Source organism: Octopus bimaculoides, chromosome 24 (assembly GCF_046866305.1).
Source record: "Octopus bimaculoides isolate indiv1 chromosome 24, ASM4686630v1, whole genome shotgun sequence".
Lineage (NCBI taxonomy): Eukaryota > Metazoa > Mollusca > Cephalopoda > Octopoda > Octopodidae > Octopus > Octopus bimaculoides.
Window position 1 is genome coordinate 32334336 of NC_142951.1, and position 26363 is coordinate 32360698.

At 37.8% G+C, this 26363-nt stretch overlaps 1 protein-coding gene across 10 annotated transcripts in view; it reads right to left on the reverse strand.

Annotated features, from left to right (window-relative positions):
- Positions 1–379: 379 nt before the first annotated feature.
- LOC106880254 (uncharacterized) overlaps positions 380–26363 on the reverse strand; it is a 176892-nt gene continuing 150908 nt past the window's right edge. For 3 of the 10 annotated variants that reach the window (XM_089341280.1, XM_089341281.1, XM_089341285.1), the window contains 4 exons: positions 20693–20743; positions 12300–12702; positions 11712–11750; positions 380–10773 (listed from right to left, as the gene is read on the reverse strand). In XM_089341280.1, coding sequence (XP_089197406.1) covers positions 8193–10773; positions 11712–11750; positions 12300–12702; positions 20693–20743 — 3074 coding nt within the window. In that variant the 3' untranslated portion in view covers positions 380–8192. The remainder of the gene's footprint in view (positions 10774–11711; positions 11751–12299; positions 12703–20692; positions 20744–26363) is intronic. The other 7 variants (XM_089341284.1, XM_089341287.1, XM_089341289.1 and 4 more) reach the window with 3 other exon arrangements.

The following is a 26363-nucleotide window of genomic DNA, read 5'->3' on the forward strand; positions in this document are numbered from 1 at the left end:
GAACGTGAAAATCACGGTGGTGCACCAGCATGACCGCAGCCACTTGGCTGAAACATAAATAAAAAAAAAATTTTTTTTTTTAAATTTATATTTCTTTATATATATATATATAAATATATATATATATTTCTTTGTATATATATATATATAAATATATATATTTCTTTGTATATTTATATATATATTTATATATATATATATATATATATATATATATATATAAATAAATATATGCTAATTGTTTATATATAAATAAATATATATATAAATAAATATATATATATATATATTCATATATATATATATATTGATATATATATAAAAAAACACAAAAAAACCCACCCACCCTCCTCAGAAATAAGAGAAAAAACAAAAAGAGTAAACAAAATATTTTTTATTGTCATTATTATTATTATCATTATGTATAAATATATATACAGTTACCTTAACAAGCCGTTGCTATATACAGTTGTCAAAAAAAAAAAGAAACAAAAAAAAAAACAGGGCAATTTTTGTTTAAATTGTTTTTTTTTAAATTTTGTTTGTTTTTTTCATCTTTTTCGTTTTCTTTTCTTTTTTTTCACCCCACAAAGAAATCACAGTAGTGGATAAAGAAATAGAGAAGATAAATAGGCTGAGAGTAGCTGACAAAGTGTTTTTTTCTCTTTTCTTTTTTTTACATAGCTAATTTACAGTGTTTTTGGTTGTTGTAGGTAGATAGCATGTTGGAAGCAAAGACAGTGTTCTTTGTGCAAGATCATATTGTCCAGTGATGCTTCGTTTTATGATCCAGAAAGTGAAAACGCACTGACATCGGCAGAGATTGGCATAATAAATTGAAAGTCAAATAATGTTTGGTAATACTCGACAAACTTGGCAATGAAATGAAGCTTAGAAGGTTTCTGTTTGAAAGCGAGAGTTTGTTTTGAAATTGTTCATGCATAGAAGCAATGGCTGATCATTTTATGACAAACACCTGCAAGAAATCTAGACGACATATCTAATATTGATGAGCTGACAGAAGGGGATTATATTGTAGGGGATATTTTCTATTAATATGACAAGCGTAAGACATTAAAAACACTATTGTTGCGGTGAATAAAAATTAGTTTTCTGATCGAAGCATGTAGCTGAAATCTTGAAATAATACAAGAGACTTGAAGGCCACATTAATATATTAAAATTGAAAGCCACATTAATAAATTAAAATATTTAATATATTAAAATTGGAATTAATAGGAATTTTCTAGACAGTGTAATTACACTTTCTTTAAGAGAAGTTGCATATTCATTATTAATTCATAAGCAGCTTTCTTAATTATGGCTTAGATGAACATTGGAAAAACAATTTACTTTCTTGCATTGTTGGGATTAATTCACACCTCAGCAGTATGGCTATAATGAACCAATGTGTTTGGTTAATCACCACATAAGCTCAAATCAAGGTGTTACTGTGCATACAGGTATTAGCAAAGTATCAAACAAGATTCTCTCTTATATAGGTTTCATATGGCAATGCCATGTCTTGCAGAGCTTATATATTAGTGGGAAGCAATAGATTGCAAACAATATGTTATTATGGAGCAGATCGGTGTTAGTAGAGAAGCAATATTTAACTGGTATAACTATTTTAGTGATGTATGTGTCATGTGGTTTAACAACAATTCTGTACAGGCTGGGAAAACCGATTTACACAATTTCTTGAATGTCTTTGACAGAATTATTCTGTCTTATTCTTATATTTTAGTTTTTTATGAAGCAAATTACAATAAAATAAATCAAAAGCATTCTCCAGAAAAAGAAAAGAAAAAAAACACATTTTACATTTACCATTTTGTTTCAGGTTTATATCACTATTACTTCATTTCAAAGAAAAACAATTCTTCCCTTTTTATTTATCTACTGAGTTTCCAGTAAATGATCTCTGCCAACTTTAGTAATTTCATTTTCTGGATCATAAAACGAAACATTGCCAGCCATATATATATATTTTTGTTGGTTTTCTTTCTCTTAAGCATTCATTAATTTTACTCTTGAAATTCAAGTTTATTAAAAATAAAAGATTTAAAAAAAACAAATAAATTAATTAAAACATTTGTTGTAAGAGAAGAAACATTGCTTTTTTTCTTTGCTTTCGTTTTCTTTAATATAAAAAAAACAAATAAAAAAAGGTAGCTGCAAGGGAGATAACTGAGTGTTCATTATTAAATATGCCAGGCTGCGTGATCAATATTAGTTTGTAACATAGGCACAAGCCCACAAATTGTGTGGGGGGGGGGGGGGGAGAGAAGGAGAGCAATCGATTACAATGACCTAAGTAGTTGACTGGTATTTGGTGCATCTATCCCCAGAAGGCTGGAAAGTTAAAGTGAACCCACACAGGTGGGATATAACATTTAAAAAAAAGAATTCTTTTGGAGGGGACATTTGCACTGAAGCATAACAGTAATAAACACATTATATATATATATATATATATATATATATATATATATGAGAAAGCATACTCAATACCAGATGTAGAGTTTAAGTTATAGAAAACATGGACTATAGTCAGAACCTATAGGCTGAACAATTGTGGCATAGATTTTATCTTTCTTTTCTATATTAGCGTGAAACCCAGGGTCCTGAATTTTTGCTGAGAGATTGTGGATATATATATATATATATATGGTGGTGGTGGTGGTGGATCATTATTGTTTGATAATAGACAATAAGGATTTAGTTGTTGGATCAAACAAATCATCTGTTGCTGAATTAGCCTGGAAGTAACCGAGTAATCCACAGACACATGTACTGCTAAGGTAATTCTGTCAATGAGACACGGTGTGAAGCAAGGCTGTAACCTTTGAAATATAAGTACAATCCACTTGGCAGGCTTCTGTACAGTTTCCATCTATCAAGTTTTGCTCACAAGGTATGGGCCAAACCAAAGCCATACAAAATATTTATCCCCTATACCATGCAGTGGCATTGAACTCAGGACCTTTTTAACCTGAAAGTATGAAGGGCAAAGTTGACCTCCGTAAAATTTGAACTCAGAACATAAAGAGCAGGAAGAAATGCCGCTAATCACTTTGCTTGATGTACTAATGATTCAGCCAGCTTGCTGCCTTTGTTAATAATAATCCTTTCTATTAAAGGCAGAAGGCCTGAAATTTTGGGGGAGGGTACTGGTCACTCAGACTGACCCCAAAACAATGAAAGACAAAGTTGAGCTCAACGGAATTTGAACTCAGGATGTAAAGACTGATGAAACGCTGCAAAGTATTTTGTCGGGCACAGTAATGATTCGGCCAGCTCACTGCTTTCAATAATAATAATAATAATAATAGTAATAATAATAGTAATAATAATCCTTTCTACTGCAGGTGCAAGGCCTGAAATTTGGGGGAGGGGATAATTGATTACATCGACCCCCAGGACTCAACTGGTCCTTATTTTATCGACCCCGAAAGGATGAAATGCTGCTGAGAAGCATTTTGTCTGGTACAGCTCATTGCTTTCAATAATAATAATAATAATAATTTTTGAGTTAGGCACAAGGTCAACAATTTCGAAGAGAGGTGGGGGGGGGATAGTCTATATCATTGACCCCAGTAATTTCATCAACCTTCAAAGGATGAAAGGCAAAGTTCATCCCAGTGGGATTTGAACTCAGAATGTAAAGAGTGCACAATGCTGGAAATCCACTGCCAATGCACTGCCCTTCAAATAATGATTTCTAGTATAGGCACAATGCCTTGGATTTGTGGAGAGGTGTTAGTTAAATAAATCAGCCCCATTACATGACTGGTATTTTATTGACCTTGAAGAGAGAAAAATCAAAGTTGATTTTGACAGGATTTGAACTCAGAACCAGGATAAAACACTGCTTAGTGCTCTAACAATTCATTCTCTTATCTTGAATACAAAGCCACACAATTTTAATAAAAGTGTAGATGAGATGAGATTATATTGATTCCCAATAACTGATTGGTGGTCATTTCATTGATCTTCTCTTGGAAAGATAGAAGACAAACTTGACTAAGATTTGAACTCAGAACCCAAAGCGGTGTGACTAAATACCATAAGATGTTATTCAATGTTCTGAAGAATGTACCACATAAGAATTTCTAACTGAGCATAAAGGCCAGAAACTTAGGGTTAAAGGAGAGAGAAGGAAAGGTCAATTATATTGATGCTAGGATTTGGTCAGTTCTTTATTTTATTGACACCGGAAAGATGAAAGGCAAAGCTGACCTCGGCAAGATTTGAATTTACTTAGTTGTTTTAGAGAGAAAATTTAATGTGAATTGGAGGGGAGGGAGGATAGAAGAGATGCAAAAAGAAATAGAAAAAAAGAAAACAATTGCCTAAAATGACCACCACATATTTTACTATAAGTTATCTGTTTCTCCATTCTGGGATGGATGGGAAGTTCTCTGATTTATCGTTTGTCAGATTCCATATTTTTTGTGGGGTTTTCTTTTACAGCTGGATGCCCTCCCTACTGCTAACCATTCAACTGTGAAGGAGAGAAGCATGCCACAGCTAACTGAAGCAAACTGATATGGAATGGTATGCATCTGTTTTGTCTTGTCTTGTCTGGGAGCAGAACATAGAGGCAGGCCCATAACAAGACTTCAATGCATAACAACCACCTTATTGGTAGGAGATGAACTCATCACTCGGAAGTAGCAGTGAAAATTTCCCTCGAATCACATCTTGCTATTGTAAGAAAGGTGGGGGGAAAAGCCAGTTTAGATAATGTAGTGTCATAACGTGTGTTTGTGTGTGTGGACTCAAACACCAGAGGGTCTTGTCAGGGCATTGTTGTAACACGAGGAATGTCTTGTAGGGGTACTGTTCATGAGATACTGTATGAGTCGGGCACTTTTAAACCCTGTGAAACTAATGTTCAAGCTGATTTGTTCAGTTGATTTATTTATCAGCTCCAAAAAAGATCACAAGGAATGTTGGCCTCTGAGGGATTTAAACTCGGAGTGCTAACAGCCATAACAAATGCTGCAAGACTTTCTGTTTGGTACTGAAATGACTCTGGTACTTTTAAAAGTACATTTTTTGGAGTCTCTAAAACAGTGTAAGGCACCTCAAAAAATAGTGTCTTAGGTATCTCTAAAAGTACAGTATTACGTCCATCTAAAATACCAGTGTTAAGTGTGCCTAAAATAGTCTTAGATACCTCTAGAAATACAAGGAATGTGTTGGAATTTATTTTATGTCTGCTTGGTCAGGATAGTCCAGAGGCTAAACAACATCAGCAACTTGTGATCATAATTATTTCTATAATCAACTGAAGTGCAAATAATGCCTGGATGGGATAAATAAAGCACATCTTCATAACTGGGATATTTGATAAGGGGAATCTTTCCTGAAATATTATAGACGCATTAAACAACCTATGTTGGGTAATACAGTATCTTCTTTTTGTTTTAATTTATTGGCATCATGTTATATGTTTTGTCTAACCTTTCACCCAGATTGCTTAAATGTTTCATTTTTAAAAACAAAATATATATCAAGATAAAACTGATTTTTCTTGTTCTAGCAGGTAATTCAGCAGAAAATATCGGCTTTGAATTGCATAGTTGGAGGTTGATATTTAATAGGGAAAAGAGGAAGAAAACTGTAATTACAATGATGTAGTTGTTGTTGTTGCTGATTGTTTAACCTTCCCAGGTCTGCTCTGATAGAGCATCAGATCTGTGATCAAAGAGCATTCCAGCAAATGACCATCCCACCTATTTTGCCCCCATTAAGAAAAAAACAAACAAACAAAAACACTATGACTAGAACTACATTATCAAATGTGTCATTCCTCCTTATTTCTTTCTTAGGATAGTAAGGTGTGAATTGAGGGATATTTGGCTGCTATTTTTAGCAAGTCAAGCAACCACATACAAGCCTCCCTCTTTAGCTCCCAGGTATTTATAATCAAGACGTGGTGTAAACACACGCACACAAGACAACAAACCAACCCATTAAAACTTAATTAGTTTCTCATTTACTCGGTTGACTTCAACAAATGTTAACCAGAACAAGATAGTAAGTGGTGGTAGTGGTGGTGGTGATGGTATGCCGGTAATTGTGGTAATAAGAACACTAACAAAGAGACTGAAGTAAACAAGCAACATCAAGAATATTACTAGAAATAACATAACTTTCTTTCAGTTGTATCTCAGAGGGGTCATTATGCCAATAACAACACATACACTGGTTATATTTCAGTTCACTTATTATCTTTTGTTAACCAATTAGATAGATAATCAGTTGTTTGATTAATCGTTATGGGTTAAATAGTTAACCAACTGACAAATAAAAGTGAAGAAGTGAAACAACCAGTGTGTGTGTGTGTGTTTATAATTAGCATAATGACTGAGAATTTGTGAATATGAGTGAGGGAGGCTGGAGATGCTATGAAAATATTTGTGGCCCTCCCCTCTATCTCAGTCCTTAAGTATTTGATGATTATAATTGAAAAAGCTGTACAAGGTTTCAAATAAACCAAGCTTGGTTATGAAAAACCAGTTCACTGAAAGTACTATTACTAAATAATAAACTAGTCCTATATTGTTAATAGTGACTTCGAATTTTGCTACAAGGCCAGCAATTTTAAGGGTAGAGGACCAAGATCTCAACGGTACTTATTTTAGTGACCCCGAAAGGATGGAAAGTAAAATCAATTCCAGCCGAATCTGATATATATATATATATATATATATATATATATGTGTGTGTGTATATATAATCAGCCAATATTATAACTGTTAGACTACTCACATGAGATGGTTTGTTTAGGACTGACCATACCTTTCAGAAATGCAGACAGTAGAAAGTTGATCAATGAACAAGGTTTTTTTTTTCTCAGTGTTTTTCTACTAATGTTCTCCTTTTTCTGGGTTAGTTGCCCTTGCCATGGCATAGTGTCCTTATCCATTGGGATAGCGGATAGGGGTGCATCTGGGTACCAAACTATTTATTAAAACCTAAGTAAAATGGTAAAATCGAAAGAAACCCAACTGAGTGTGGCATCAGAGTGGCCATTGTGTTGAAATGAAAGTGAAAATAGAAAGAGGAAGGGAGGGAGGGAGTGAAGGATGAGGCAGGGGTGGAAAAGGGGAGAAAGAAAAGGAAGAAAGAAGGGGAGAATGGAGAGTGGTGGAAAGAAGGGGGAGAGAGAGAGGTGGAAGGGGAGATAGAGATAGGTTGGAGTGGGAGAGAGGAATGGAAAAAAGAGAGAGAGAGATAGAGGAGTAGAAAGAGGAGGGAGAGAAGGTGATAGGAGGGGGTGGAGGTTGAGAGTGATAGGGTGGGCACTAATGAAATATAAAAAAAAAAGTCCATTAATTGCAGGTATTTCCTAACGCATAAAAAGGGCCAACAATTTCGAGAGAGACAGAGAAAGAGAGAGAGACAGAGAGAGAAGACATTGGTTGATTATAGCGACAGAAGTGAAAGACCTGTTTTCTGTAAAATGGTGTCTCACACAGGCTCAGCCCTTCCTCATGGCCACCACCATCCACCACTGCTGCTGCACAGTTTGATAAAGAAAGAGGTGGGGGAGGGAGTGAAGGTATAATTGATTAGATAGATTGCACTATTTGGCCAGTACTCATTTTATTGCCCCCCCCCCTTCCACTTTGACCGCTCACTCAGTAGGATTTGAACCCAGAATATAAAGGGTCATAACTAAATTCTGCAGGGATTTTATTTACTCTCACCAAGCATGATGATTATTATTTTTATTATTATTATTATTATCATTATTGTTTATTCATCAATTTACTTTTTATTTATTTGTAAGAAAATGTTTTAATTCTTTTTTTTAATTTTCAGAGGGGAGAGGAGGGTGTGTTCTTGTGGCAATTAAAAAAAAATAAAGAGCAAAAAAATTATCATCACCACCACCACCACCACCACCACCACCAATCCATAAATTTCAATTTTGAAAAAGAAAAAATATATAAAAACAAACAAACAAACAACAACAAAAATGGGTCTGGCACTTAAGAGAAACATCAGACATGGCAAGGAATTAAAATAATGGCATTAACAACGAAAAAAAAAAATCGAAAAATGATATTTCATAATAATAATAATAATAATAATAATAATAATTGTAATCCTAATAACTTATGTTTTCAATGATGCTATCACTCCAGAATATTCTCCACTGACCTGTAATAAAATCAATATAACTCATCCTCGTCATCGTCATCATCATAATTATCTTCACTAGCATTTTTTGTGTATGTCCTGTTGTCATGGTAGCTATCTTCAAATGAAGAGTCGGAAACCACCTTGATAAAGTTTGTCCTGTCTTTGCTCCTTGTTTCCCTTTGGCGCGTATTCAGGAAACGCTGGCGGCCAGTAGTCAAAGGCTTGGCGAGCTTCGGCACCTGAGAGTCTGCTCGCATCCCCCCTGCATTGCTTGTGCTCGCATCTGACGTCGAGACGTAGCTGTCGTCACTACAAGACGTTCGCCGAGACGTGCTTCCCAGATTCTCTTGCGACTCTCGCTTCGTTATCTCCGAGTAATCAAGGTAACTTGAACCCGAAGCATTCTCATCGGAATAGTTCAGCTCTGAATACATAGCACTGACACCATTCCGAGATGCAGAAACTTTGCTAGATAAATCCTTACTTGATGCGGCTGGAATACGAGAAGTGTGTGCACTCGGAATTCGAGATTTTGGAATTCTCGTTTCGATAGATTCTTTAGAAGTTGGAACTTTGCTAAGTTCTTGAAGTGCTGCCGATATTTTCTCGACAGAATCGTTGTCGGAGTTTCTTTGGATTGATGAACGTCTCGAGTTGGTTCGCGAAGAACGTGAACTATAGGGTTGGTTAGCATTACTGTCCAGTGAAGAGGCATCAGTACAGTTTCCCTGGGACTCATTATCGACGCCATCAAACAAATCCATTGCAGCATTGGTGCTGTCGGTCGCTTTCACCATATCCTGCAACTCCTTCTGGCGGTAAACTTCAAAAAGTCTTTCCATTTTTTCATACATCTCTGGATCTTCAGGAGGAGCATCAAGTTCCTCGGGATCTGAGACTTTCGGCATGATACCATTGACTGGAATCAGGGCAGCTTTGATTGCTTCCAGAGGATAGGGAGTCAGGTCATAATCACAGTTATCTTCGGGTTCTGCAGCTGGAGGAGGTCGTTTAGCATGTGCTAACGATGCAGCCCGTTGTGAACGATTGTACTTCACATTGCTGCCATGGGCTGCGGTGCTGTTCTTGGTTGCTCCTGGCTTAGACAACTCAGACAGACGTTGACCCAATGGACGAGTTTTGTTCTGAGCCAAGTCTGCTGCATCTTCCATGCTGCTTGTACTGTCCAGTCTTTGGCGCTGAGAGAATCTATCAACACTCTGAGATCGGGGTTTCAAACTTGAACTAGCTGCCATGTGTTTGGCTCGCCCCACTTTGGGAGACTGGGAAATTTTCCGATCAGGTCGTGACATGTCTCCAACAGCATCTTTGGAGGCATCCTTTTTGCCTGATTTTGCTACCCCTGAACTCATTTTGGGGACGCCTTGAGCTTTAGCTAAGGACACAGTGTGACCTCCTGAGTTTGTTCTTGAAACAGTAATTACTTGGGGGGTTTCTTTACTGTTGTAGCGTACAGCCGAAGCAGAACGCTTGCTGCGGTGCCATCTGTCAACATAACTTGGTAACAATAGCTTGTTCTTTGTCTCATCCACTGTCAGATCTCGTCTCGTATTCAGACTCTGAGTAGAGGACGACCGAGAAGAGAGGCCACTCTGAGACTGAAGACTACCACGACGACCTGGTGTGGGGGTGAGTGCTTCGTTATCTTCATCAGCGGAAGACTGAGTATCATCAGTTGAGTACTGCTTTGCCCCTCTTCGATGTGTGAATTCCTGAATACCTGGAGTCGAAGCTCTCCTAGGGACATTCACAGACAGTTTGTGTCCACTGTCTAAATCTCTCGGTCCAGGCGTAGTGGACCGAGGGATTGCAATTTTAGATTTTGATGAGGACTTCTTAGTAGTTCCCAAAGTAAGGTCCTCCATCGATTGACGTAGACTCTTGTTATTACGACTATACTTTCTCTCTTGCTTTGGTGTTTCAAACACAGAACTTTTATCACTTGGAGTGACAGGACAAGAAAACTGGGAATTGGTAGAGCTGGGGCTTGTACTTTGAGATGTACAAGGTCTACTGGAGTCTTGTGAAGGAGATTTCATGGGGATTCTGGAATCTCCGTTTATATGCAATGAAGCTGGAGTGTTCGGCTTTGGAAGGAGACTACTGGATTTGCCTTTGGTGACATCTCTGCTTTGATTTAGATTAGAGATCGAACTGGAATTACTTTCAGAGGGTTTCATACAAGTTTTAGACTCAGGAGACGGAGAACGCGTCCGGCTACTCGGAATTCTAAGGTTCTGCGTATTCTGATGAAGATTGGAATATTTCTGGTCTGTTGATTGAGTTTTAGAAACATCCTTGTTATTATGTCCTGGATACTGAAGCCGGGAAACTTTGGAAGGACTGCTTTTGGTACTGGAACAGTTACTCCCGGTTGTCGATGCTGCCTGCGAGAGGTTCGACTCTACAGAACTGCTGATGTTGCTTCCGTCTTTCGGTGCCGGCACAATTTGGTTGTTGAGCAGGTTTTTGAACTGCTCCAAGGTCATTGTACTAATTTGATTCATATCTAGTTTTCCGGAACGTTCTTTAGGGTCCACATCACTCAATTTTTCAGAAGATGCACTTAATGATGAAGAAGTAGACGATCTGGAAAATAGCAGAAGAAAAAAAAAAAACAGAATGAGACTCCATCAACAGCGATGATTTAATTATGTTAATAAAAGATTTGAAATTTTAAAAAGTTTAAGGCATAGCTGTGTGGTTAAGAAGCTTGTTTTTTCAGTCACGTGGTTTTAAGTTCAGTCCCACTGTGCAGCACCTGGGGTAAGCATCTTCTACTGTAGCCCTGAACTAACCAAAGCCTTGTGAACAAATCTGGTAGATGGAAACTGTGCAGAAGCTGATTGCATATATATATATATATATATATATATATATATTGGGTTGGTGCATAATTATTATGGCTTTTTTTCAACAAATTTTATTCAACAAAAACACCATCATCATCATCATCATAATCGTTTAACGTCCGCTTTCCATGCTAGCATGGGTTGGACGATTTGACTGAGGACTAGTGAGCCAGATGGCTGCACCAGGCTCCAATTTAATCTGGCAGAGTTTCTAGAACTGGATGCCCTACCTAACGCCAGCCACTCCAAGAGTGTAGTGGGTGCTTTTACATGCCACCGGCACGAGGGCCAGTCAGGCGGTACTGGCAACGGCCATGCTCAAATGGTGTTTTTTACGTTCCACCTGCACAGGAGCCAGTCCAGCGGCACTGGCAATGACCTCGTTCAAATAATCATTAAAAGATGTTTTTGCTACATTTTGCTATTGTTTTTGTTGAATAAAAACCGCAATAATTATCCACCAACCCAATATATATATATATGTATATATATATATGTGTGTGTGTGTGTGTGTGTGTGTGTGTTTGTCCCCTCTGTTACTTGACAACTGGTGTTGGCTTATTTATGTTCCTGAAACTTAGTGATTAGGCAAAAAGAAAAAAAAAGCTAACAGGAAAAGTTCTAGGATTTTAAATAGCAAACAAAAAACAAGTGCTGGGATCGATTTGACCAAACCTGTTAAAGCAGTGCCCCAGCATGGCCGCAGTCCAAAGACTGAAACAAGTAAAAGAAGACAGTCAGAGGAAGACAGTCAAAGACCATGGTCTTTGCAGTCATCTCACAAAACAATTCATAAGTGTGTGTGTGTGTGTGCATGTGTATGTGTGTGTGTGTGCATGTGTATGTGTGTGTGTACATACATACACAGACATATACATGTATATGCAGGCATGGTTGTGTAGGAAGATGCTTGCTTCCCAGCCACATGGTCCTGGGTTCAGTCCCACAGCATGGTACTTTGAGCAAGTATTTTCTACTATAGCCTGAGGTGACCAAAGCCTTGTAAGTGGACTGAATGCTATTTACATGGTACCAGCACAGATTAGGACAGTTTTGGCATGGTTTTTACAGCTGGATGCCCTTCCAAATGCCAACCACTTCACAGTCTGGACTGGATACTTTTTATGTGACACCAGCACAGGTGTGGTCAGTTTTGGCATGATTTTTACAGCTGGATGCCCTTCCAAATGCCAACCACTTCACAGTGTAGACTTGATGCTTTTTACATAAAAGATAAAAGATAACAAAATAATATCTACTCACTTGAGACTAGATGAAGATGCAGGTGACATAGTTCTTTTGGTTGGAGAGAACTGCAGCCTCTGGTAAGAGGATGGTGGAGCCATTTTGGAACTAGCTGAATGCGGATAGTGCTTTGCAGGAGAGGTAGACAGGCTACGCGACAAATTGCTGATATTTTCGGCGCTCGAGTGGAAATTACCAGTTTTTTTGTTGAGTCTTTCAGCTACTGGAGACTGAGAGCGTGGGGGTGTGGTTGAAACATAATTTCCCTGTTTGTTACCAGAACCGCCACCAGTCATCAGGACTTTTTTAGGACTTCTCTGGCCAAAGTGTTCTGCTAAGATTTGACCGCCAGGGGCACTGGCTCTCCGTTCAGTTTGTCGTTTGACCACGGGTGATTGTGAAGCAGGATTTACTCGATGACCTATAGAGACAGGAGAAAAAAAGAAAAGACATTTGATAAATATATATATTTTGATTAAATATAAAGAATTGTGATTCTATGATCAACAGATTTCTAGATTCTTTGGATATTTGTTTATGACAAGAAACTCTCTCACACGTGTCTTTCAGTTTACCTGTCTGTCCCTTCATTCCTTGATCAATCAATCACTCTCTCTCTCTCTTTCTATTTCTCCGTGTATCTCTCTACCTCTTTGTCTATCTCACTATTCATAACTCTCTCTCTCTCTCTATATATATATATATATATATATATATATATATGTACACACACACACACGCACCTAGCTTATCAATTCCCACTCACATTTACTCTTATACCTTGGACCCATCAGATCCATGTTATGCAGTTCAACCCATTCCAACATGAGCATTACGTCTACCAAATCCACTCACAAGGCTTTGGTCAACCCGAGGCTATAGTAGAAGACACTTGCCCAAGGTGCCATGCAGTGGAACTGAACCCAGAACCATGTGGTTGGGAAGCAAGCTACTTACCACACAGCCACACATATATCAGTAGTTCTGATTCTGTCTCCACAGCGATCCTTCCAGTCAGCCAATCAATCTGTCTATCTATTTGTCTACCTAACGATCTCTCTCTTTCTTTAGTCTATATAATCAACCTGTGTTTGTGATGTTGGTATCACCATAGTAAGTATTGTTGTTGTTGTTGTTGCTGGTGGTGGTGCTGGTGCTGGTGGTGCAGGGGTACTATCAATAGCGTCATAGTCAATCTTGTTAGTGGTTAATATAACAGGTGTGGAGGGAGGCAATAGTGATGGAAACAGTAAATATAATAATGATGACGACAAACAATGACGATAATAGAGATGGTGGATTGATTTTATTTGCTTCACTGCCACTACCACCATCACCACCACTACCACAACGATGACCCCCCCCCCTCCCACTGCCACGTCAACACCACCACCATCACCGAAATTCCCCCTCTCCTCACCACCACACCCACTACTATTAATTCTACAATCAATCCTCTTCCAACCTCCACTTCTGCCATGGCCACCCCCCCCCACCAACTACTTAGACATTACACCACAGACAAAATCGGTTAATATTAGAGATTTCAGTGAATTAAGCTAACATCAAAAGTGTGTGTATATGTGTATTGATATACATACATACATACATACATACACACATAGTAATGGAGGAAGAGTAGGAGATCAAATGCATGAAGATTATACCACCACCATACACACACATGCATAAATATATACCCATATATACATACATACACATATATACACACACATACACACATGTACACACACATATATATATACTCATACACACACACACACATATATATATACTCATACACACACACACACACACATATATATATATACTCATACGCACACACACGCATATATATACTCATACACACACATACTCATACACACATATATATATATACTCATACACTCAAACACATATATACTCATACACACACACATACATATATACACTCATACACACACACACATATACTCATACACACACACACACACACACACATGTATATATATATATATATATATAAATGAGAGAGAAAGAGAGGGAGAGAGAGAGAGAGAGAGGGAGAGAGAGAGAGAGAGAGAGAGAAGAAAGAAGCCTGACAATGTTGTAAATCCTCTTATGTATTATGATGAGAGCATTTTGTTAAGGGGAGAATCAGAGAGACACAATTGGTTATTGATTAAAGAGAGGGGGGGAGGGGGGAGGGGAGAGAGGAGAGGAGGGGAGGGGGAGAGAGAAGAGGGGGATAGACAGAAAGAAAGAGAGAGGGTGGGGTGAGGGAGGAAGTGGGTGGGTGATTTTAATGGAGAAGTAATGGAGATGATGATGATGATGATGATGATAGTGACAATGATGATGATGATGATAAGGATAGAAATTATGACGATGATGATGATGATGGTAAGAATGTTGAATTGATGATATTGAGGTGGATTGTGATAAATAAGGATGAAGAGGATGATGATGATGATGATGATAGGTTTATGGTGTGTGTGTGTGTGTGTGTGTGTCTGTGTGAATGAGAGAGAGAGAGAGAGAGAAAGAGAGAGAGAGAGAGAGAGAAAGAGAGAGAGAGAGAGAGAAAGAGAGAGAGAGAGAGAGAGAAATGTATTTGTGTTTGTGTCTACTCTGAAATGCGTATGTGATTTACTGTGCGAGAGGATGTGATTTATTCTGTGTGTGTGTATGCGAGTGCGCATTTGTGTGTGTGTGTGTGTGTGTGTGTGTTCAGGTGCATGTTTGTGTGCATGTGTGTATGTATGCGAGTGTGCGTGTATGAATGTGTGCATGTGTATGTGAGTGTGTGGTGTGGTGTAAATAATGCAAATAATGTAATCATGCATTGTCTCATAGCTTTGAGATTTCGATGCCATAGTTACTTAATTTTAGATTGACATTGTGGGGTAGGTGTAAGAGGCCAGATCTGAGTGGTTTGATCATAAAACAGGCAGAATATTTGGGCCGGATGTGGCCAGTTTAAAGGTTAAAGGCTTAAAGACAACAAGCTGGTCTTCAAGACAGGTGTAATTGAGTGCATTGTTACCTGTGGAGGAAAAACCTGGACTACGCAGAAGAAGCTTCAACATTATATGAGCAACCTGATATTACATGTCATGGTGGTGAGCATAAGATTAAAGAGAAGGTTTGTACATACATTCCTACCTCCGTCTCTGCTATTGTTTCTCAATGTACGCTTTGCTGGCCACCACTGCTGAGCTGAAAATCAGGTGATATCAGATGGTGTATCTTGGAGACATCTCCAACCTGATGGACCAATGACTGAAGTTGTTTTCAATCATCACCATATACATACTTACATGCATGTGTGTGTATGTGTGCACATGCTTGTAAGTATGTATGTATGTATTGGTAGTTCAAATCAGAGGTGCAATCTGTGTGGGTGTTTTTTTCAGAACACTGTCTGGTTTAAAAAGCCACATCAAACGCCATGATGGTTCTGAGGTGTAGGTGCAGGAGGTGGTCAAACTCTGTGTAAGGAGTAGACAACCACCATATGTATGTATGCATGTATGTATGTATGTATGTATGTTCAAAAGGCATCAACATCAGAAGATGACAACCTTTGACCTCTACAGATTTTTTTTTTGAACTCAGAAAGGGCTCAAACAAATACCACAAATATTTTTTTAATCCCATGTTCTCACAATCCCGCTAACCTGCCACACAAACAATGCATGTGTGTGTGTGTGTGTGTGTGTGAGTGTGTGTGTGTGTGTGTGAGTGTGTGTGTGTGTGAGTGTGTGTGTGTGTGAGCGTTTGCACATACATAGACACACCAGAACAAAGGAGGAAATTTATTAATATTCAAAGCTTGTGGGGACATGTCCAAATTGAAAACAAAGGGGACTCCCCTCTCCTTTCACACCACTGTTAAGAGAGACACGGAATATCTAAGGTATTCACCGAGAGTTTTAAGGACAAACTGTGAAGAAACAAGTGCCGTGAGGGCAGCGGGAGGGGTGGATGGCCCCCAACAGTACTTGGTGGCACTAACAATATCTTTGTTGTTGTCTAGCTGCAGATCTGCCCAGACAAAGCAAGTCTGGTGCAATTAACGAGGATATGCATTGGTAAGTATTGGTGATAGTGGTGGTGGTGGTGGTCATGGAAGGAGGTACAGTTAGTGGTGATACAGTTACTGTTGGTGGCGATGGTAATAGTGGTTGCAGCAGTGATAGCCGTTTCGCCCCAAGCAGGTCAGCGCTAAGATCCAGTAAACACGATTACCATATGATGGTCTTTTACTTGTTTCAGTCGTTGGACTGTGGCCATGCTGGGGCACCACCTTAAAGGGTTTCAGTCAAACGAATAGACCGTAGTACTTATTTTCTAAAGTCTGGTGCTTATTCTGTTGGTCTTTTACCAAACTGCCAAGTTACGAGGATGCAAACACACCAACACTGGGTGTCAAGTGGTGGTGGGAGACAAACACAGGCACAAAGATACAAAAACACACACACACACACACGACGGGTTTCCTTCAGTTTCCATCTACGAAATCCACTCTCAAGGCTTTGGTTGGCCCACGGCTATAGCAAAAGACACTTGCTTAAGGTGCCATGCAGTGGGACTGTGTGTGTATATATATATATATATAAATAAATATATATATATATATATATATATATATATATACACACACACACACACACACACACACACACACACACACGGCAGGCTTCTTCTAGTTTCCATCTATCTAATCCATTCACAAGGCTTCTGATTGACCCTGAAGCTATAGTAGAAGACGTTTGCCCAAGGTGCCAAGGAGTGGGACTGAACCTGGGACTATGTGGTTGGGAAGCATGCTTCTTACCACACAGCCACAGAGGTTAATTTAAACAGGACCTTCTTAGACAGTTGTTAACTTCAATGGTTCCCTATTTCTACGGTAGTCAGTTATACCAATTCCAGTACCTGACTGGAATGGTTTAGCGTGGTGGGGGAATAAATGAATAAATGATGATGGCGACGACAACGATGAGGGTGAATATGAAGATGATGATGATGGCGATGATGGCAGTTATGATGACAACATTGAGGATGATGGTAAGGATGAAAACAAGAATGATGATGATGATGATAATTATAATGTTGACGATGATGATGATGATAATGGTAATGATGACACTAACGATGGTGATGATGATGGTGATGGTGATGATGATGTAGATGCATTAATGTGTATATTTCTGAAAATAAATGCAAACAGGTTTGTTTTGTCTTAAGCTATTTCTAGTCATTAGTTGTTCTGAAGGGACAGCGGGAGTGAGGGTGGTGGTGGTGGGGGGGTGTTAGTGAGTTGTGGTGGTGGTGGTGATGGCAGTGGAGGTGGTGGTGGTGCTGGAGATGGTGGTGGTTGTGGTGGTGGTGGTGATGCTGGTGCTAGTGAACATGGTGGCAGCAATGATTGTAGTGGTTCTGACAATGATGATGATATGATATGGTGGTGGTGGGGGTGGCAGTGGCAGTGTTGGTAGGAATAGCAGGGGTGGTAGTAGTGGTGGTGATTAGCGATGTTGATGATAATGATTATGATGTTGATGATGGTGGGGGTGATAACGATGTTTTGCCCTGTAATGAAGACTGAAGACGTTAGATGTGGTTATAGCAGTAAAGTGATACTCCTGATGATGACGATGATGATGATGATGCTGTTGATGTTGCTGCTGCTGCTGCTGCAGTAGACAGTTATAAAAAGAACAACAGGAATGACAGATAAACAAACACACAAATATACAAATACACAAGGACCAAAATAATACCGTTGGTTGGTTTAGAGTTGGTTGCCGTTGGAAACAGGTTTTTGTAAGGAGGCGTAGATCTACGTCTGTTTTCATAATAAACTTTGCTTGGTTCAATCACAATGAGTTGCTAATTAGGGAGTGTTATGATTAATTAACTAAACTGGTGAAAGAGAAATTGCTATACACAAACACAGACACACACACACACACACGTACATACCCATATTTATTTCTTTATTGCCCACAGGGGGCTAAACATAGAGGGGACAAACAAGGATAGGCAAAGGGATTAAGCCGATTACATCGACCCCAGTGTGTAACTGGTACTTATTTAATTGACCCCGAACGGATGAAAGGCAAAGTCGACCTCAGCGGAATTTGAACTCAGAACGTAACGACAGTAACCCAAAAATCTACCCAGCTGTAAGAGATGAATCAACAAACATTGAGAAGCAAAACTCTTTTCTCTGGTAGAAGAATAAATGCCAAAAGAGCTGGTACTGCTTGAGAATTCTATCTTCCATTACTTAAATTGGGTATTTTTTTGAAAGTATATGGTAGGAAATTTTCTGGTTTCTTCAAAGAAATGAAAAACTCTGGTCAAAGGAAATAGAAATTTCATGTCATCTCGCCATCCTGCTGAATTCGGTAATCTTTTCTTCCCCATTGTTGAAATTAGCCTGGAGTTTCTCACAATTACTTAAAAGCTCTGGGATGAATGTATATTTAATATTAGGAAAGGACTTTTTTTCTCCTTACAAACACAAAGAACTCTATCAAGGATATAATGCTGACAACCAATAAATTGTGGTTCTTTCAAACCCCTTTTGAACAAACAGTCTTTGCACCTGAATGACGATGCCATTTCTTTTCTCAGTGTTCACACTCGTATCAGCAACAATCATCTTTACACAGTTCCATAAATTGTATTCATCTAAAACAGCTGTTATTCCATTCACAACAGTATTGGCTTTTCCCTTTGGTAATTGGAGCACTTCTAACTTAACTTCTCTTTGCTCATTCTTTAAAACTAGCACTTGGTTTTCTTGGTCATCAATATGTTCACCATCAAAATGTAATGATGAGTTTTCTAAATGTGTTTTCTTCATTTTCTTTTTACAGTTTAACAGCTTCTTTGAAAGTCGATCTGTAAATACCAGATTGGGAAGGAGTCCCAATATTGATTCCATCTTGAGATAATTGTTGACAAACTGTTGTTGCTTTTAGGGTTGATAGCTTGGAAGATATTACCAACTTGGTTGCAGTTCCAGTTTTACTATACTTCCTCTTTGTTTGTGTGGATTCTTCATCTGACTTTTTCAGACTCTTGATATTCACTTTCAGTCTCTGCTTCAGACGATGATGACAACACTGGAGTTGCTGTACCGAGCATACAAGACCTGTCCCTCCCAGCCAGGCATTCCAAGCTGATTAACCCATAAATATACCCATAAATATACATACAGACCACACACACACAAAACGATAGTCTGACTTTGGTGATTTCCAGAATTTATAATGATTTTCCCAAAATTTATCAGCAAACATGTTAAACAAAAAAAAAATGTTAAACAAAAAATGAAAGAGATGCATGCACATACACATTAGACAGTATACATAAACATACACATATATTACATATATATATATATATATACTCACATATGTACCATATATTATACATATAAATACACAATGAGAATAATGTTATGATTTTGTAAATTAGTAGGTATTAGAAAAAACTTCGAAAGTGATGCACATACACGCACAGATGAATATGCATGCACACTCACAAATATGCACGTGGATATCTGTTCATACATATACATGTACATACATGCACATATTGGTTGCCAGGAGACTAAAGGGGCTCACCCTCACCTAGAGGGGCGGGCCCACCCGAAACTACAAGGGGGCCCACCCGCAACTACAATGCTAATGCTATCATTTAATTTTTTTTTTGTAAAAAGTATTCTTTTCAACTGTCTACAAACACAGCCAGGCTGAAATAATTAATGCATTCTTCCAGGAGTGAATAAAAAATTCTCAAACTTGAGGGGATGGGTCCCTTAGATACTAACATGGGCCCCCAAATATGGATTCTAATGGCACAGGGGCCCACTTGCCATCGGGCAAGCTGGCAACTTGGCCAGTCTGCCACTGCATACATATATACACAGACATGTGTATGCACATAGTCCTGTATATTCATACACATATGCATAATGGCACATTTAAATTGGCACTCCGTCAGTTGCGCTGACAAGGGTTCCAGTTGATTCGAACAACAGAACAGCCTGCTTGTGAAATTAATGTGCAAGTGGCTGAGCGCTCCACAGACACCTGTACCCTTAATGTAGTTCTCAGGGAGATTCAATGTGACACAGAATGTGATAAGGCTGACCCTTTGTATTACAAGTACTACTCAATTTTGTCGGACGAGTAGACTGGAGCAATATGAAGTAGAGTGTCTTGTTGAAGGACTCAACACTCAAGGACACATATACATACACACGAATACACACCAGCATGCAGATTAAGTCTGACAGCAACAAAAAACAAACAAACAAACAAACAAAAACAAACAACACACACAGACACAAAGAAATAAACCAAACAACATGCAAACAAGGTTCTAACCCTGATGATGGACTGTGGTACGATTATTGATGACTTTCATCTGAGGTGTGGCTATAATGAATGAAATAATAAGTAGAAAAAAAAATAATTTAAGATGAAATAAATGGAATAAATGAAAAACAAAAACAAAATGACAAAAATATAAAACAAAACAAAATAATATAATATGAAATGAAATAATGAAGTTCAGAAAAAACAGCGACAAAAAAAACACGGTATTGTGTTGAAACAATTGTTGGGATTAATAATAAAAATTCTTGTATATTTCATCTTCCATCTTTTATTTACCATATATATATATATATATATATATATATATATATATATATATATATATATATACGCACACACACACACATACATATATAAAGGAACATTAAAACTCATGAGAGATAATAATGTTAGTGGTTGCAAGCTAAAAACTGTATAAGAAAAATTAAAAGATATATAGAAGAATTATATATAACAAGGGCACTAAGAAAGAAGTGCCAGCTTTGCTAGAAATAGGAGTCAAAATACTCTGAAGTCACAAGACTTAACACTACATTTTCCAACCATACCTGTGAAAATCTAGTGTTAATTCTCGTGGATTTGGAGTATTTGAAATCAGAGGACCCTATTTTGAAGGAGAATAGAATTTTATACTTCTTTGAAAATAAGAAAGGTTTCTCCTGAAAATGTCTGAAACTTCTGGAATGCACCTTGCATTTCTATATACAGGTGTAAACATATACTATGTGTGTGTGTGTGTATGTGTGTATAAATGAGTAACGAAGATGTACAGGTGTTAATTCATTACAACCGTTTCAAGCGACTCTTTTAATTGGTTAATGAAAACATTGCATCATTTGGAAGAAAAGGCTCTTGTCAGATGACCGCATAGACTTCAAACGTAAAGGATATAATCATTTCCTTAACATGTTCACATGAATAATGGAACGCAAAATATTCTTTTGTCGCAGACACAACAAAAGAAACAATGTAAGTATTTTGAGTTCCCTTATTGGTGTGAATATGTTTTAAAAAAATGGTTATATCTTTTATGTTTGAAGTCTAAGAAGTCATCTGCTGAGAACCTTTTTTTTCAAATGATTTGATGTTTTCATTAATCAATTAAAGGAGCTGCTTGAAATGGCCATAATGAATTGACATCCGCATATCTTCGTTATTGATTTCTATTCTATTCACCTAACTTGGAATCTGCATTTTGGAAATACTACAGAAAGTACCTTTGTAAAAAGTATGTCTGAATTACCATGAGCAAGATATCTTCACTAAGATGGTTTGCGTTGTCTGCACACATGGCAGGAATATCAGGTACAAACACCCCTGTACAGAGTCTTCATTTCTCAATCTAAGTAGCTAATTCAACGGAATCTTAATTATATATATATATGCATACATACATATACAGGATGCGATGGGTAAACTGTCGCCATTTTATATATTTAATTTCGCGCATGTGCATTGTTTGTTCATGATTTTGTTGACTACACAGTATAGGAGGGTCAGTTGGGCACCGTCTGTGAGAAAAACATCACCATGTTGAAATTCACTTTGCCAGAAATTTGGATACGACATGCTGTACTGCTTGGCATTTGCACCGGAAGCTCCAATACGAACATTTCAGAGTGTTTGGGTGTCAATCTAAAGACATGTACCATGTGGTTGGGAAGCAAGCTTCTTACCACATAGCCACTCCTGCAACTATATATATATATATATATATATATATATATATATAGACACTATACATATAAAAACATAATATACATATTGCATATATACAAACATATACAACATAAAATATACAAAATGAATAAACACACATAAACACACACTTACAAACAAGCATGTGCAAACATATACATCCACATTATATGAAAGCCTGGCTAAAAATAAAAACAAAAACGAATGTTACAAAAAAAAAAAAGTCAAAGCAAAATAAAAGCATACTCTATATACAAATATACCTGAAAGAAACGCACACAAATAATTATGGACTAGAAATGAATAAGGTTTTCAATATAAATGATATAATAAAATTAGGAACAGAAATCTAGAATAGTGAAAAAAAACAAAAGGCCCTTTCCATGTGACTCAAACCTCATATCTATTGCACTCTGGGAAACCACAGAAATGATTACAGCAAAGCTGGTGGTTAAGTGGCATCGAAATTATCTATGATCATCATGTGATTTGCATTGAGGCAACAACTGTTAGTTTGTACCAGTAGAATGCTTATAAGCTCAAAAAACAGACATGGCAGTTGCTCTTTGCTGTCACACGAAGTGCATTATGAGATGCAAGTCCCATGGAAAGGCCTGTTTTCTTTTTCGGTCCTGGACTAGAACCTGTAAATGTCTTATATCACACACAACACCACACATGCATATATATATATGTTTGTGTGTGAAGGTTTGTGGTTAGGATGTTGGACTCATGATCTTAAGGTTGTGGTTTCAATTCCTGGACTGGGCAATGTGTTGTGTTCTAGAGCGAAATACTTCATTTCAGGTTGTTCCAGTCCATCCAGCTGGCAAAAGTGATTAATTCCTGCAATAGACCAGTGTCCCATCGGAGGGGACAACATATGCTCCATGGAACCTGGGAAACCAGCCCTTTCAGTCTACTTGACTCAGGAAGGATCTTTATTTTATATATATATATATATGTATGTATGTATGTATGTATGTATATATATACACACACATACATACAAACATTTACATACAGAGAATATCTGTGAGAGATGTATGTATACACAAGTGTATACCTACATATATAGATACGCACATATATATATATATATATGTATATATATATATATATATATATGTATATATATATATATATATATATATATATATATATATACACACACACACACACACATACGGATATATATGTACACACACACACAGAGACACAAAATGCTTACACATATGAAACGAAAGACAAAATCTGGCTTGAAGTGAATATAAGAAATATAGGAAAGCATGTGAACCAGACTGATCGAAACAAAAGAATCAACTTATGAACATTTGACTCAATAGACATTACAACCAAAACATGATCTTTGGGACAGCGTTAGGGTTTGATGGCGTGGAGGGGGCGAGGGCCTGAATGTAAGTTCATTTGGTTTAGGTAATGGGGAGAAAAGAGATTGTTTTTGAGGCGACTCGGTGTCTTGAGACATCTGAGTGCCTTTGTGTAACTTTTATTCATTACGTGACTTGTGTTTTTTCACACAGAAATGATTTATTCTCAAAATACATGAATGAGGGGACAACCAAGTTATGGGAACGGAATAGCTTTATAGGAAACATTTCTTTTTATTTTATTTTCACTTATTATTAATATTATTATTATTAATAGTGGCTGTGTGGTAAGTAGCTTGCTTGCCAACCACATGGTTGTGGGTTCAGTCTCACTGCGTGGCACTTTGGGCAAGTATCTTCTACTATAGCCTTGGGCCGACCAAAGCCTTGTGAGTAGATTTGGTAGACGGAAACTGAAAGAAGCCCGTCGTATATATGTATATATATGTATGTGCAGTTTGGCAAAAGAGACCGGCAGAATAAGTACCAAACTTTAAAAATGGGGAAAAAAAAGCCACTAGGGTCAGTTGATTCAACTGGCTAAAATCCCTTCAAGGCAATGCTCCAGCATGGCTACAATCCAATGACCGAAACAAGTAAAAAGAAAAAAGAAATAAGAAAAAGAAATATATATATATATATATAAAAATATATAAATACCCTGATATTAGTACTATGATGATGACAATGATGATGGTGATTATCAAGTCGCTGTGTACATATTTGTAAGGGCTCTTTAAGTTGTTAAGAAACTCCACTGCTTCCATGCAAAGACTGTTGCAGTCTCTCTCAGTAACCCTAAGTACAGGGCAGTGACAACAAGAACAAGAACAACAACACTACTGCTGTTGCTGCTAGTAGTAATAGTAGTAGGAGGAGGAGGAGGAGGAAAATGGTTGTTCTTTAATTATGATGGGAATGTCAGTTATGTGTTTGTATGTATATGCATGTGTGTGTGTGTTTGTGTGCATGTCTGTATGAGGAGGGGGGAGTCGTGTGTGCATGTGTGTATGAGGAGGGGTGAGTCGTGTGTGAGTGTGTGTGTGTGTGAGGGGGGTAGTTTTGTAGGTTTAATGAGGTGAGGCGAGGTAAGAGGAGAGAGAGAGAGATAGACAGACAAACAGACAGAGAGAGAGAGCGGTTGTCTGAAGGTAGTTGGAGTGAGTGTGGTGGTGGTGGTGGTGGAAGGATTCCTGTGTAGCTAGGTAACTGAAGTGTTTGGTGTGAGAAGTGTAGTCAGGTTTACAGTAAGAGGGGATAAATGGGGAAAGAAGAGAGAGAGAGAGAGAAGAAAGGGGAGAGAAAGAGAAAGAGATAAGACAGAAAAAAAGAGAGAGAGAGGGAGAAAAAGAAACAGAGATAGGAGAGAGAGAGAGAGCAGAGAGAGAAAAGGGAGAGAACGAGATGTATAGGACAGAAAGAAAAAGGGTAGAAAGGAGGGAGGGAAGAGGGAGGGAGGTGAGGAGAAGAAAGAGGAGAGAGAGGGAAGGAAGAGAGGGAGAGAGAGAGAGGAAGAGGGATAAAGAAAAAAGAAAAGGGCAGATATAAAAGAAAGGGAGAGAGAGAGACAAGACAGAGAAACACAGAGATATGAAATAAAGATGAGAGAGAGAGAGAGAGAGAGACCAATACAGTAGTGTTCTGGCTTGTAGTGTAATTGAAAATAGACATGCAATGATTTTTTATTGAAGTAACAAGGATCTATGTTGTCCTCCTGCAGAGACGGTGGGACTACTGGTAATAATAGTGGTGGCGTTGGGGGATCTGATTGCTAGAGTGTGTGTGTGTGTGTGTGTGTGTGTGTGTGTGTGTGTATATATATATATATATATATATGCAGAAATGGGAATGCATGTATCAGCATGTTTTTGCATGCAAAACATGCTTGTAAATGTGCATGTATTATTTATTTATTTATATTTATATATATATATATATATATATATATATGGTAATCTTCAAGTTTAGGGGGATAAAAAAAAATAAATAAAAATATTCAAGGGAAATAACTGAACAACTTACCAGTATTATTCGTTTTCTTCTAGCTGTTTATAAATAAATCACACCCTAACCCTAACGTGAATCAAATCACGTGTGTGATTTATTTATAAACAGAGATGTATGGAGAATACTGGTAAGACGTTCAGTTACTTCCCTTGAATATTTTTATTTATTTTTTTTATCCTCCTAAACTTGAAGATTACCTATATATATATATATATATATATATATATATATATATATATATATATATATATATATATATACATACTGAGACCCCCTTCAGTCATGACTGACCATGGGATTGCACCTAGAAAGTTACCCTCCCAGGCACAAGTCCGGGCAAAGTTGTTTATGGAAGACCAGTAGTCGCCCATGCATACCACCCTCCCCTCTCCATGCCACCAGTGTTATCCAAGGGAAAGGCAAAGGCTGATACAGCTTGGCACCAGTGACGTCACAACTCATTTCTACAACTGAGTGAACTGGAGCAATGTGGAATAAAGTGTCTTGCTTAAGAACGCACAAATTCACAACCTCAAAATTGTAAGCTCGACACTCTAACCACT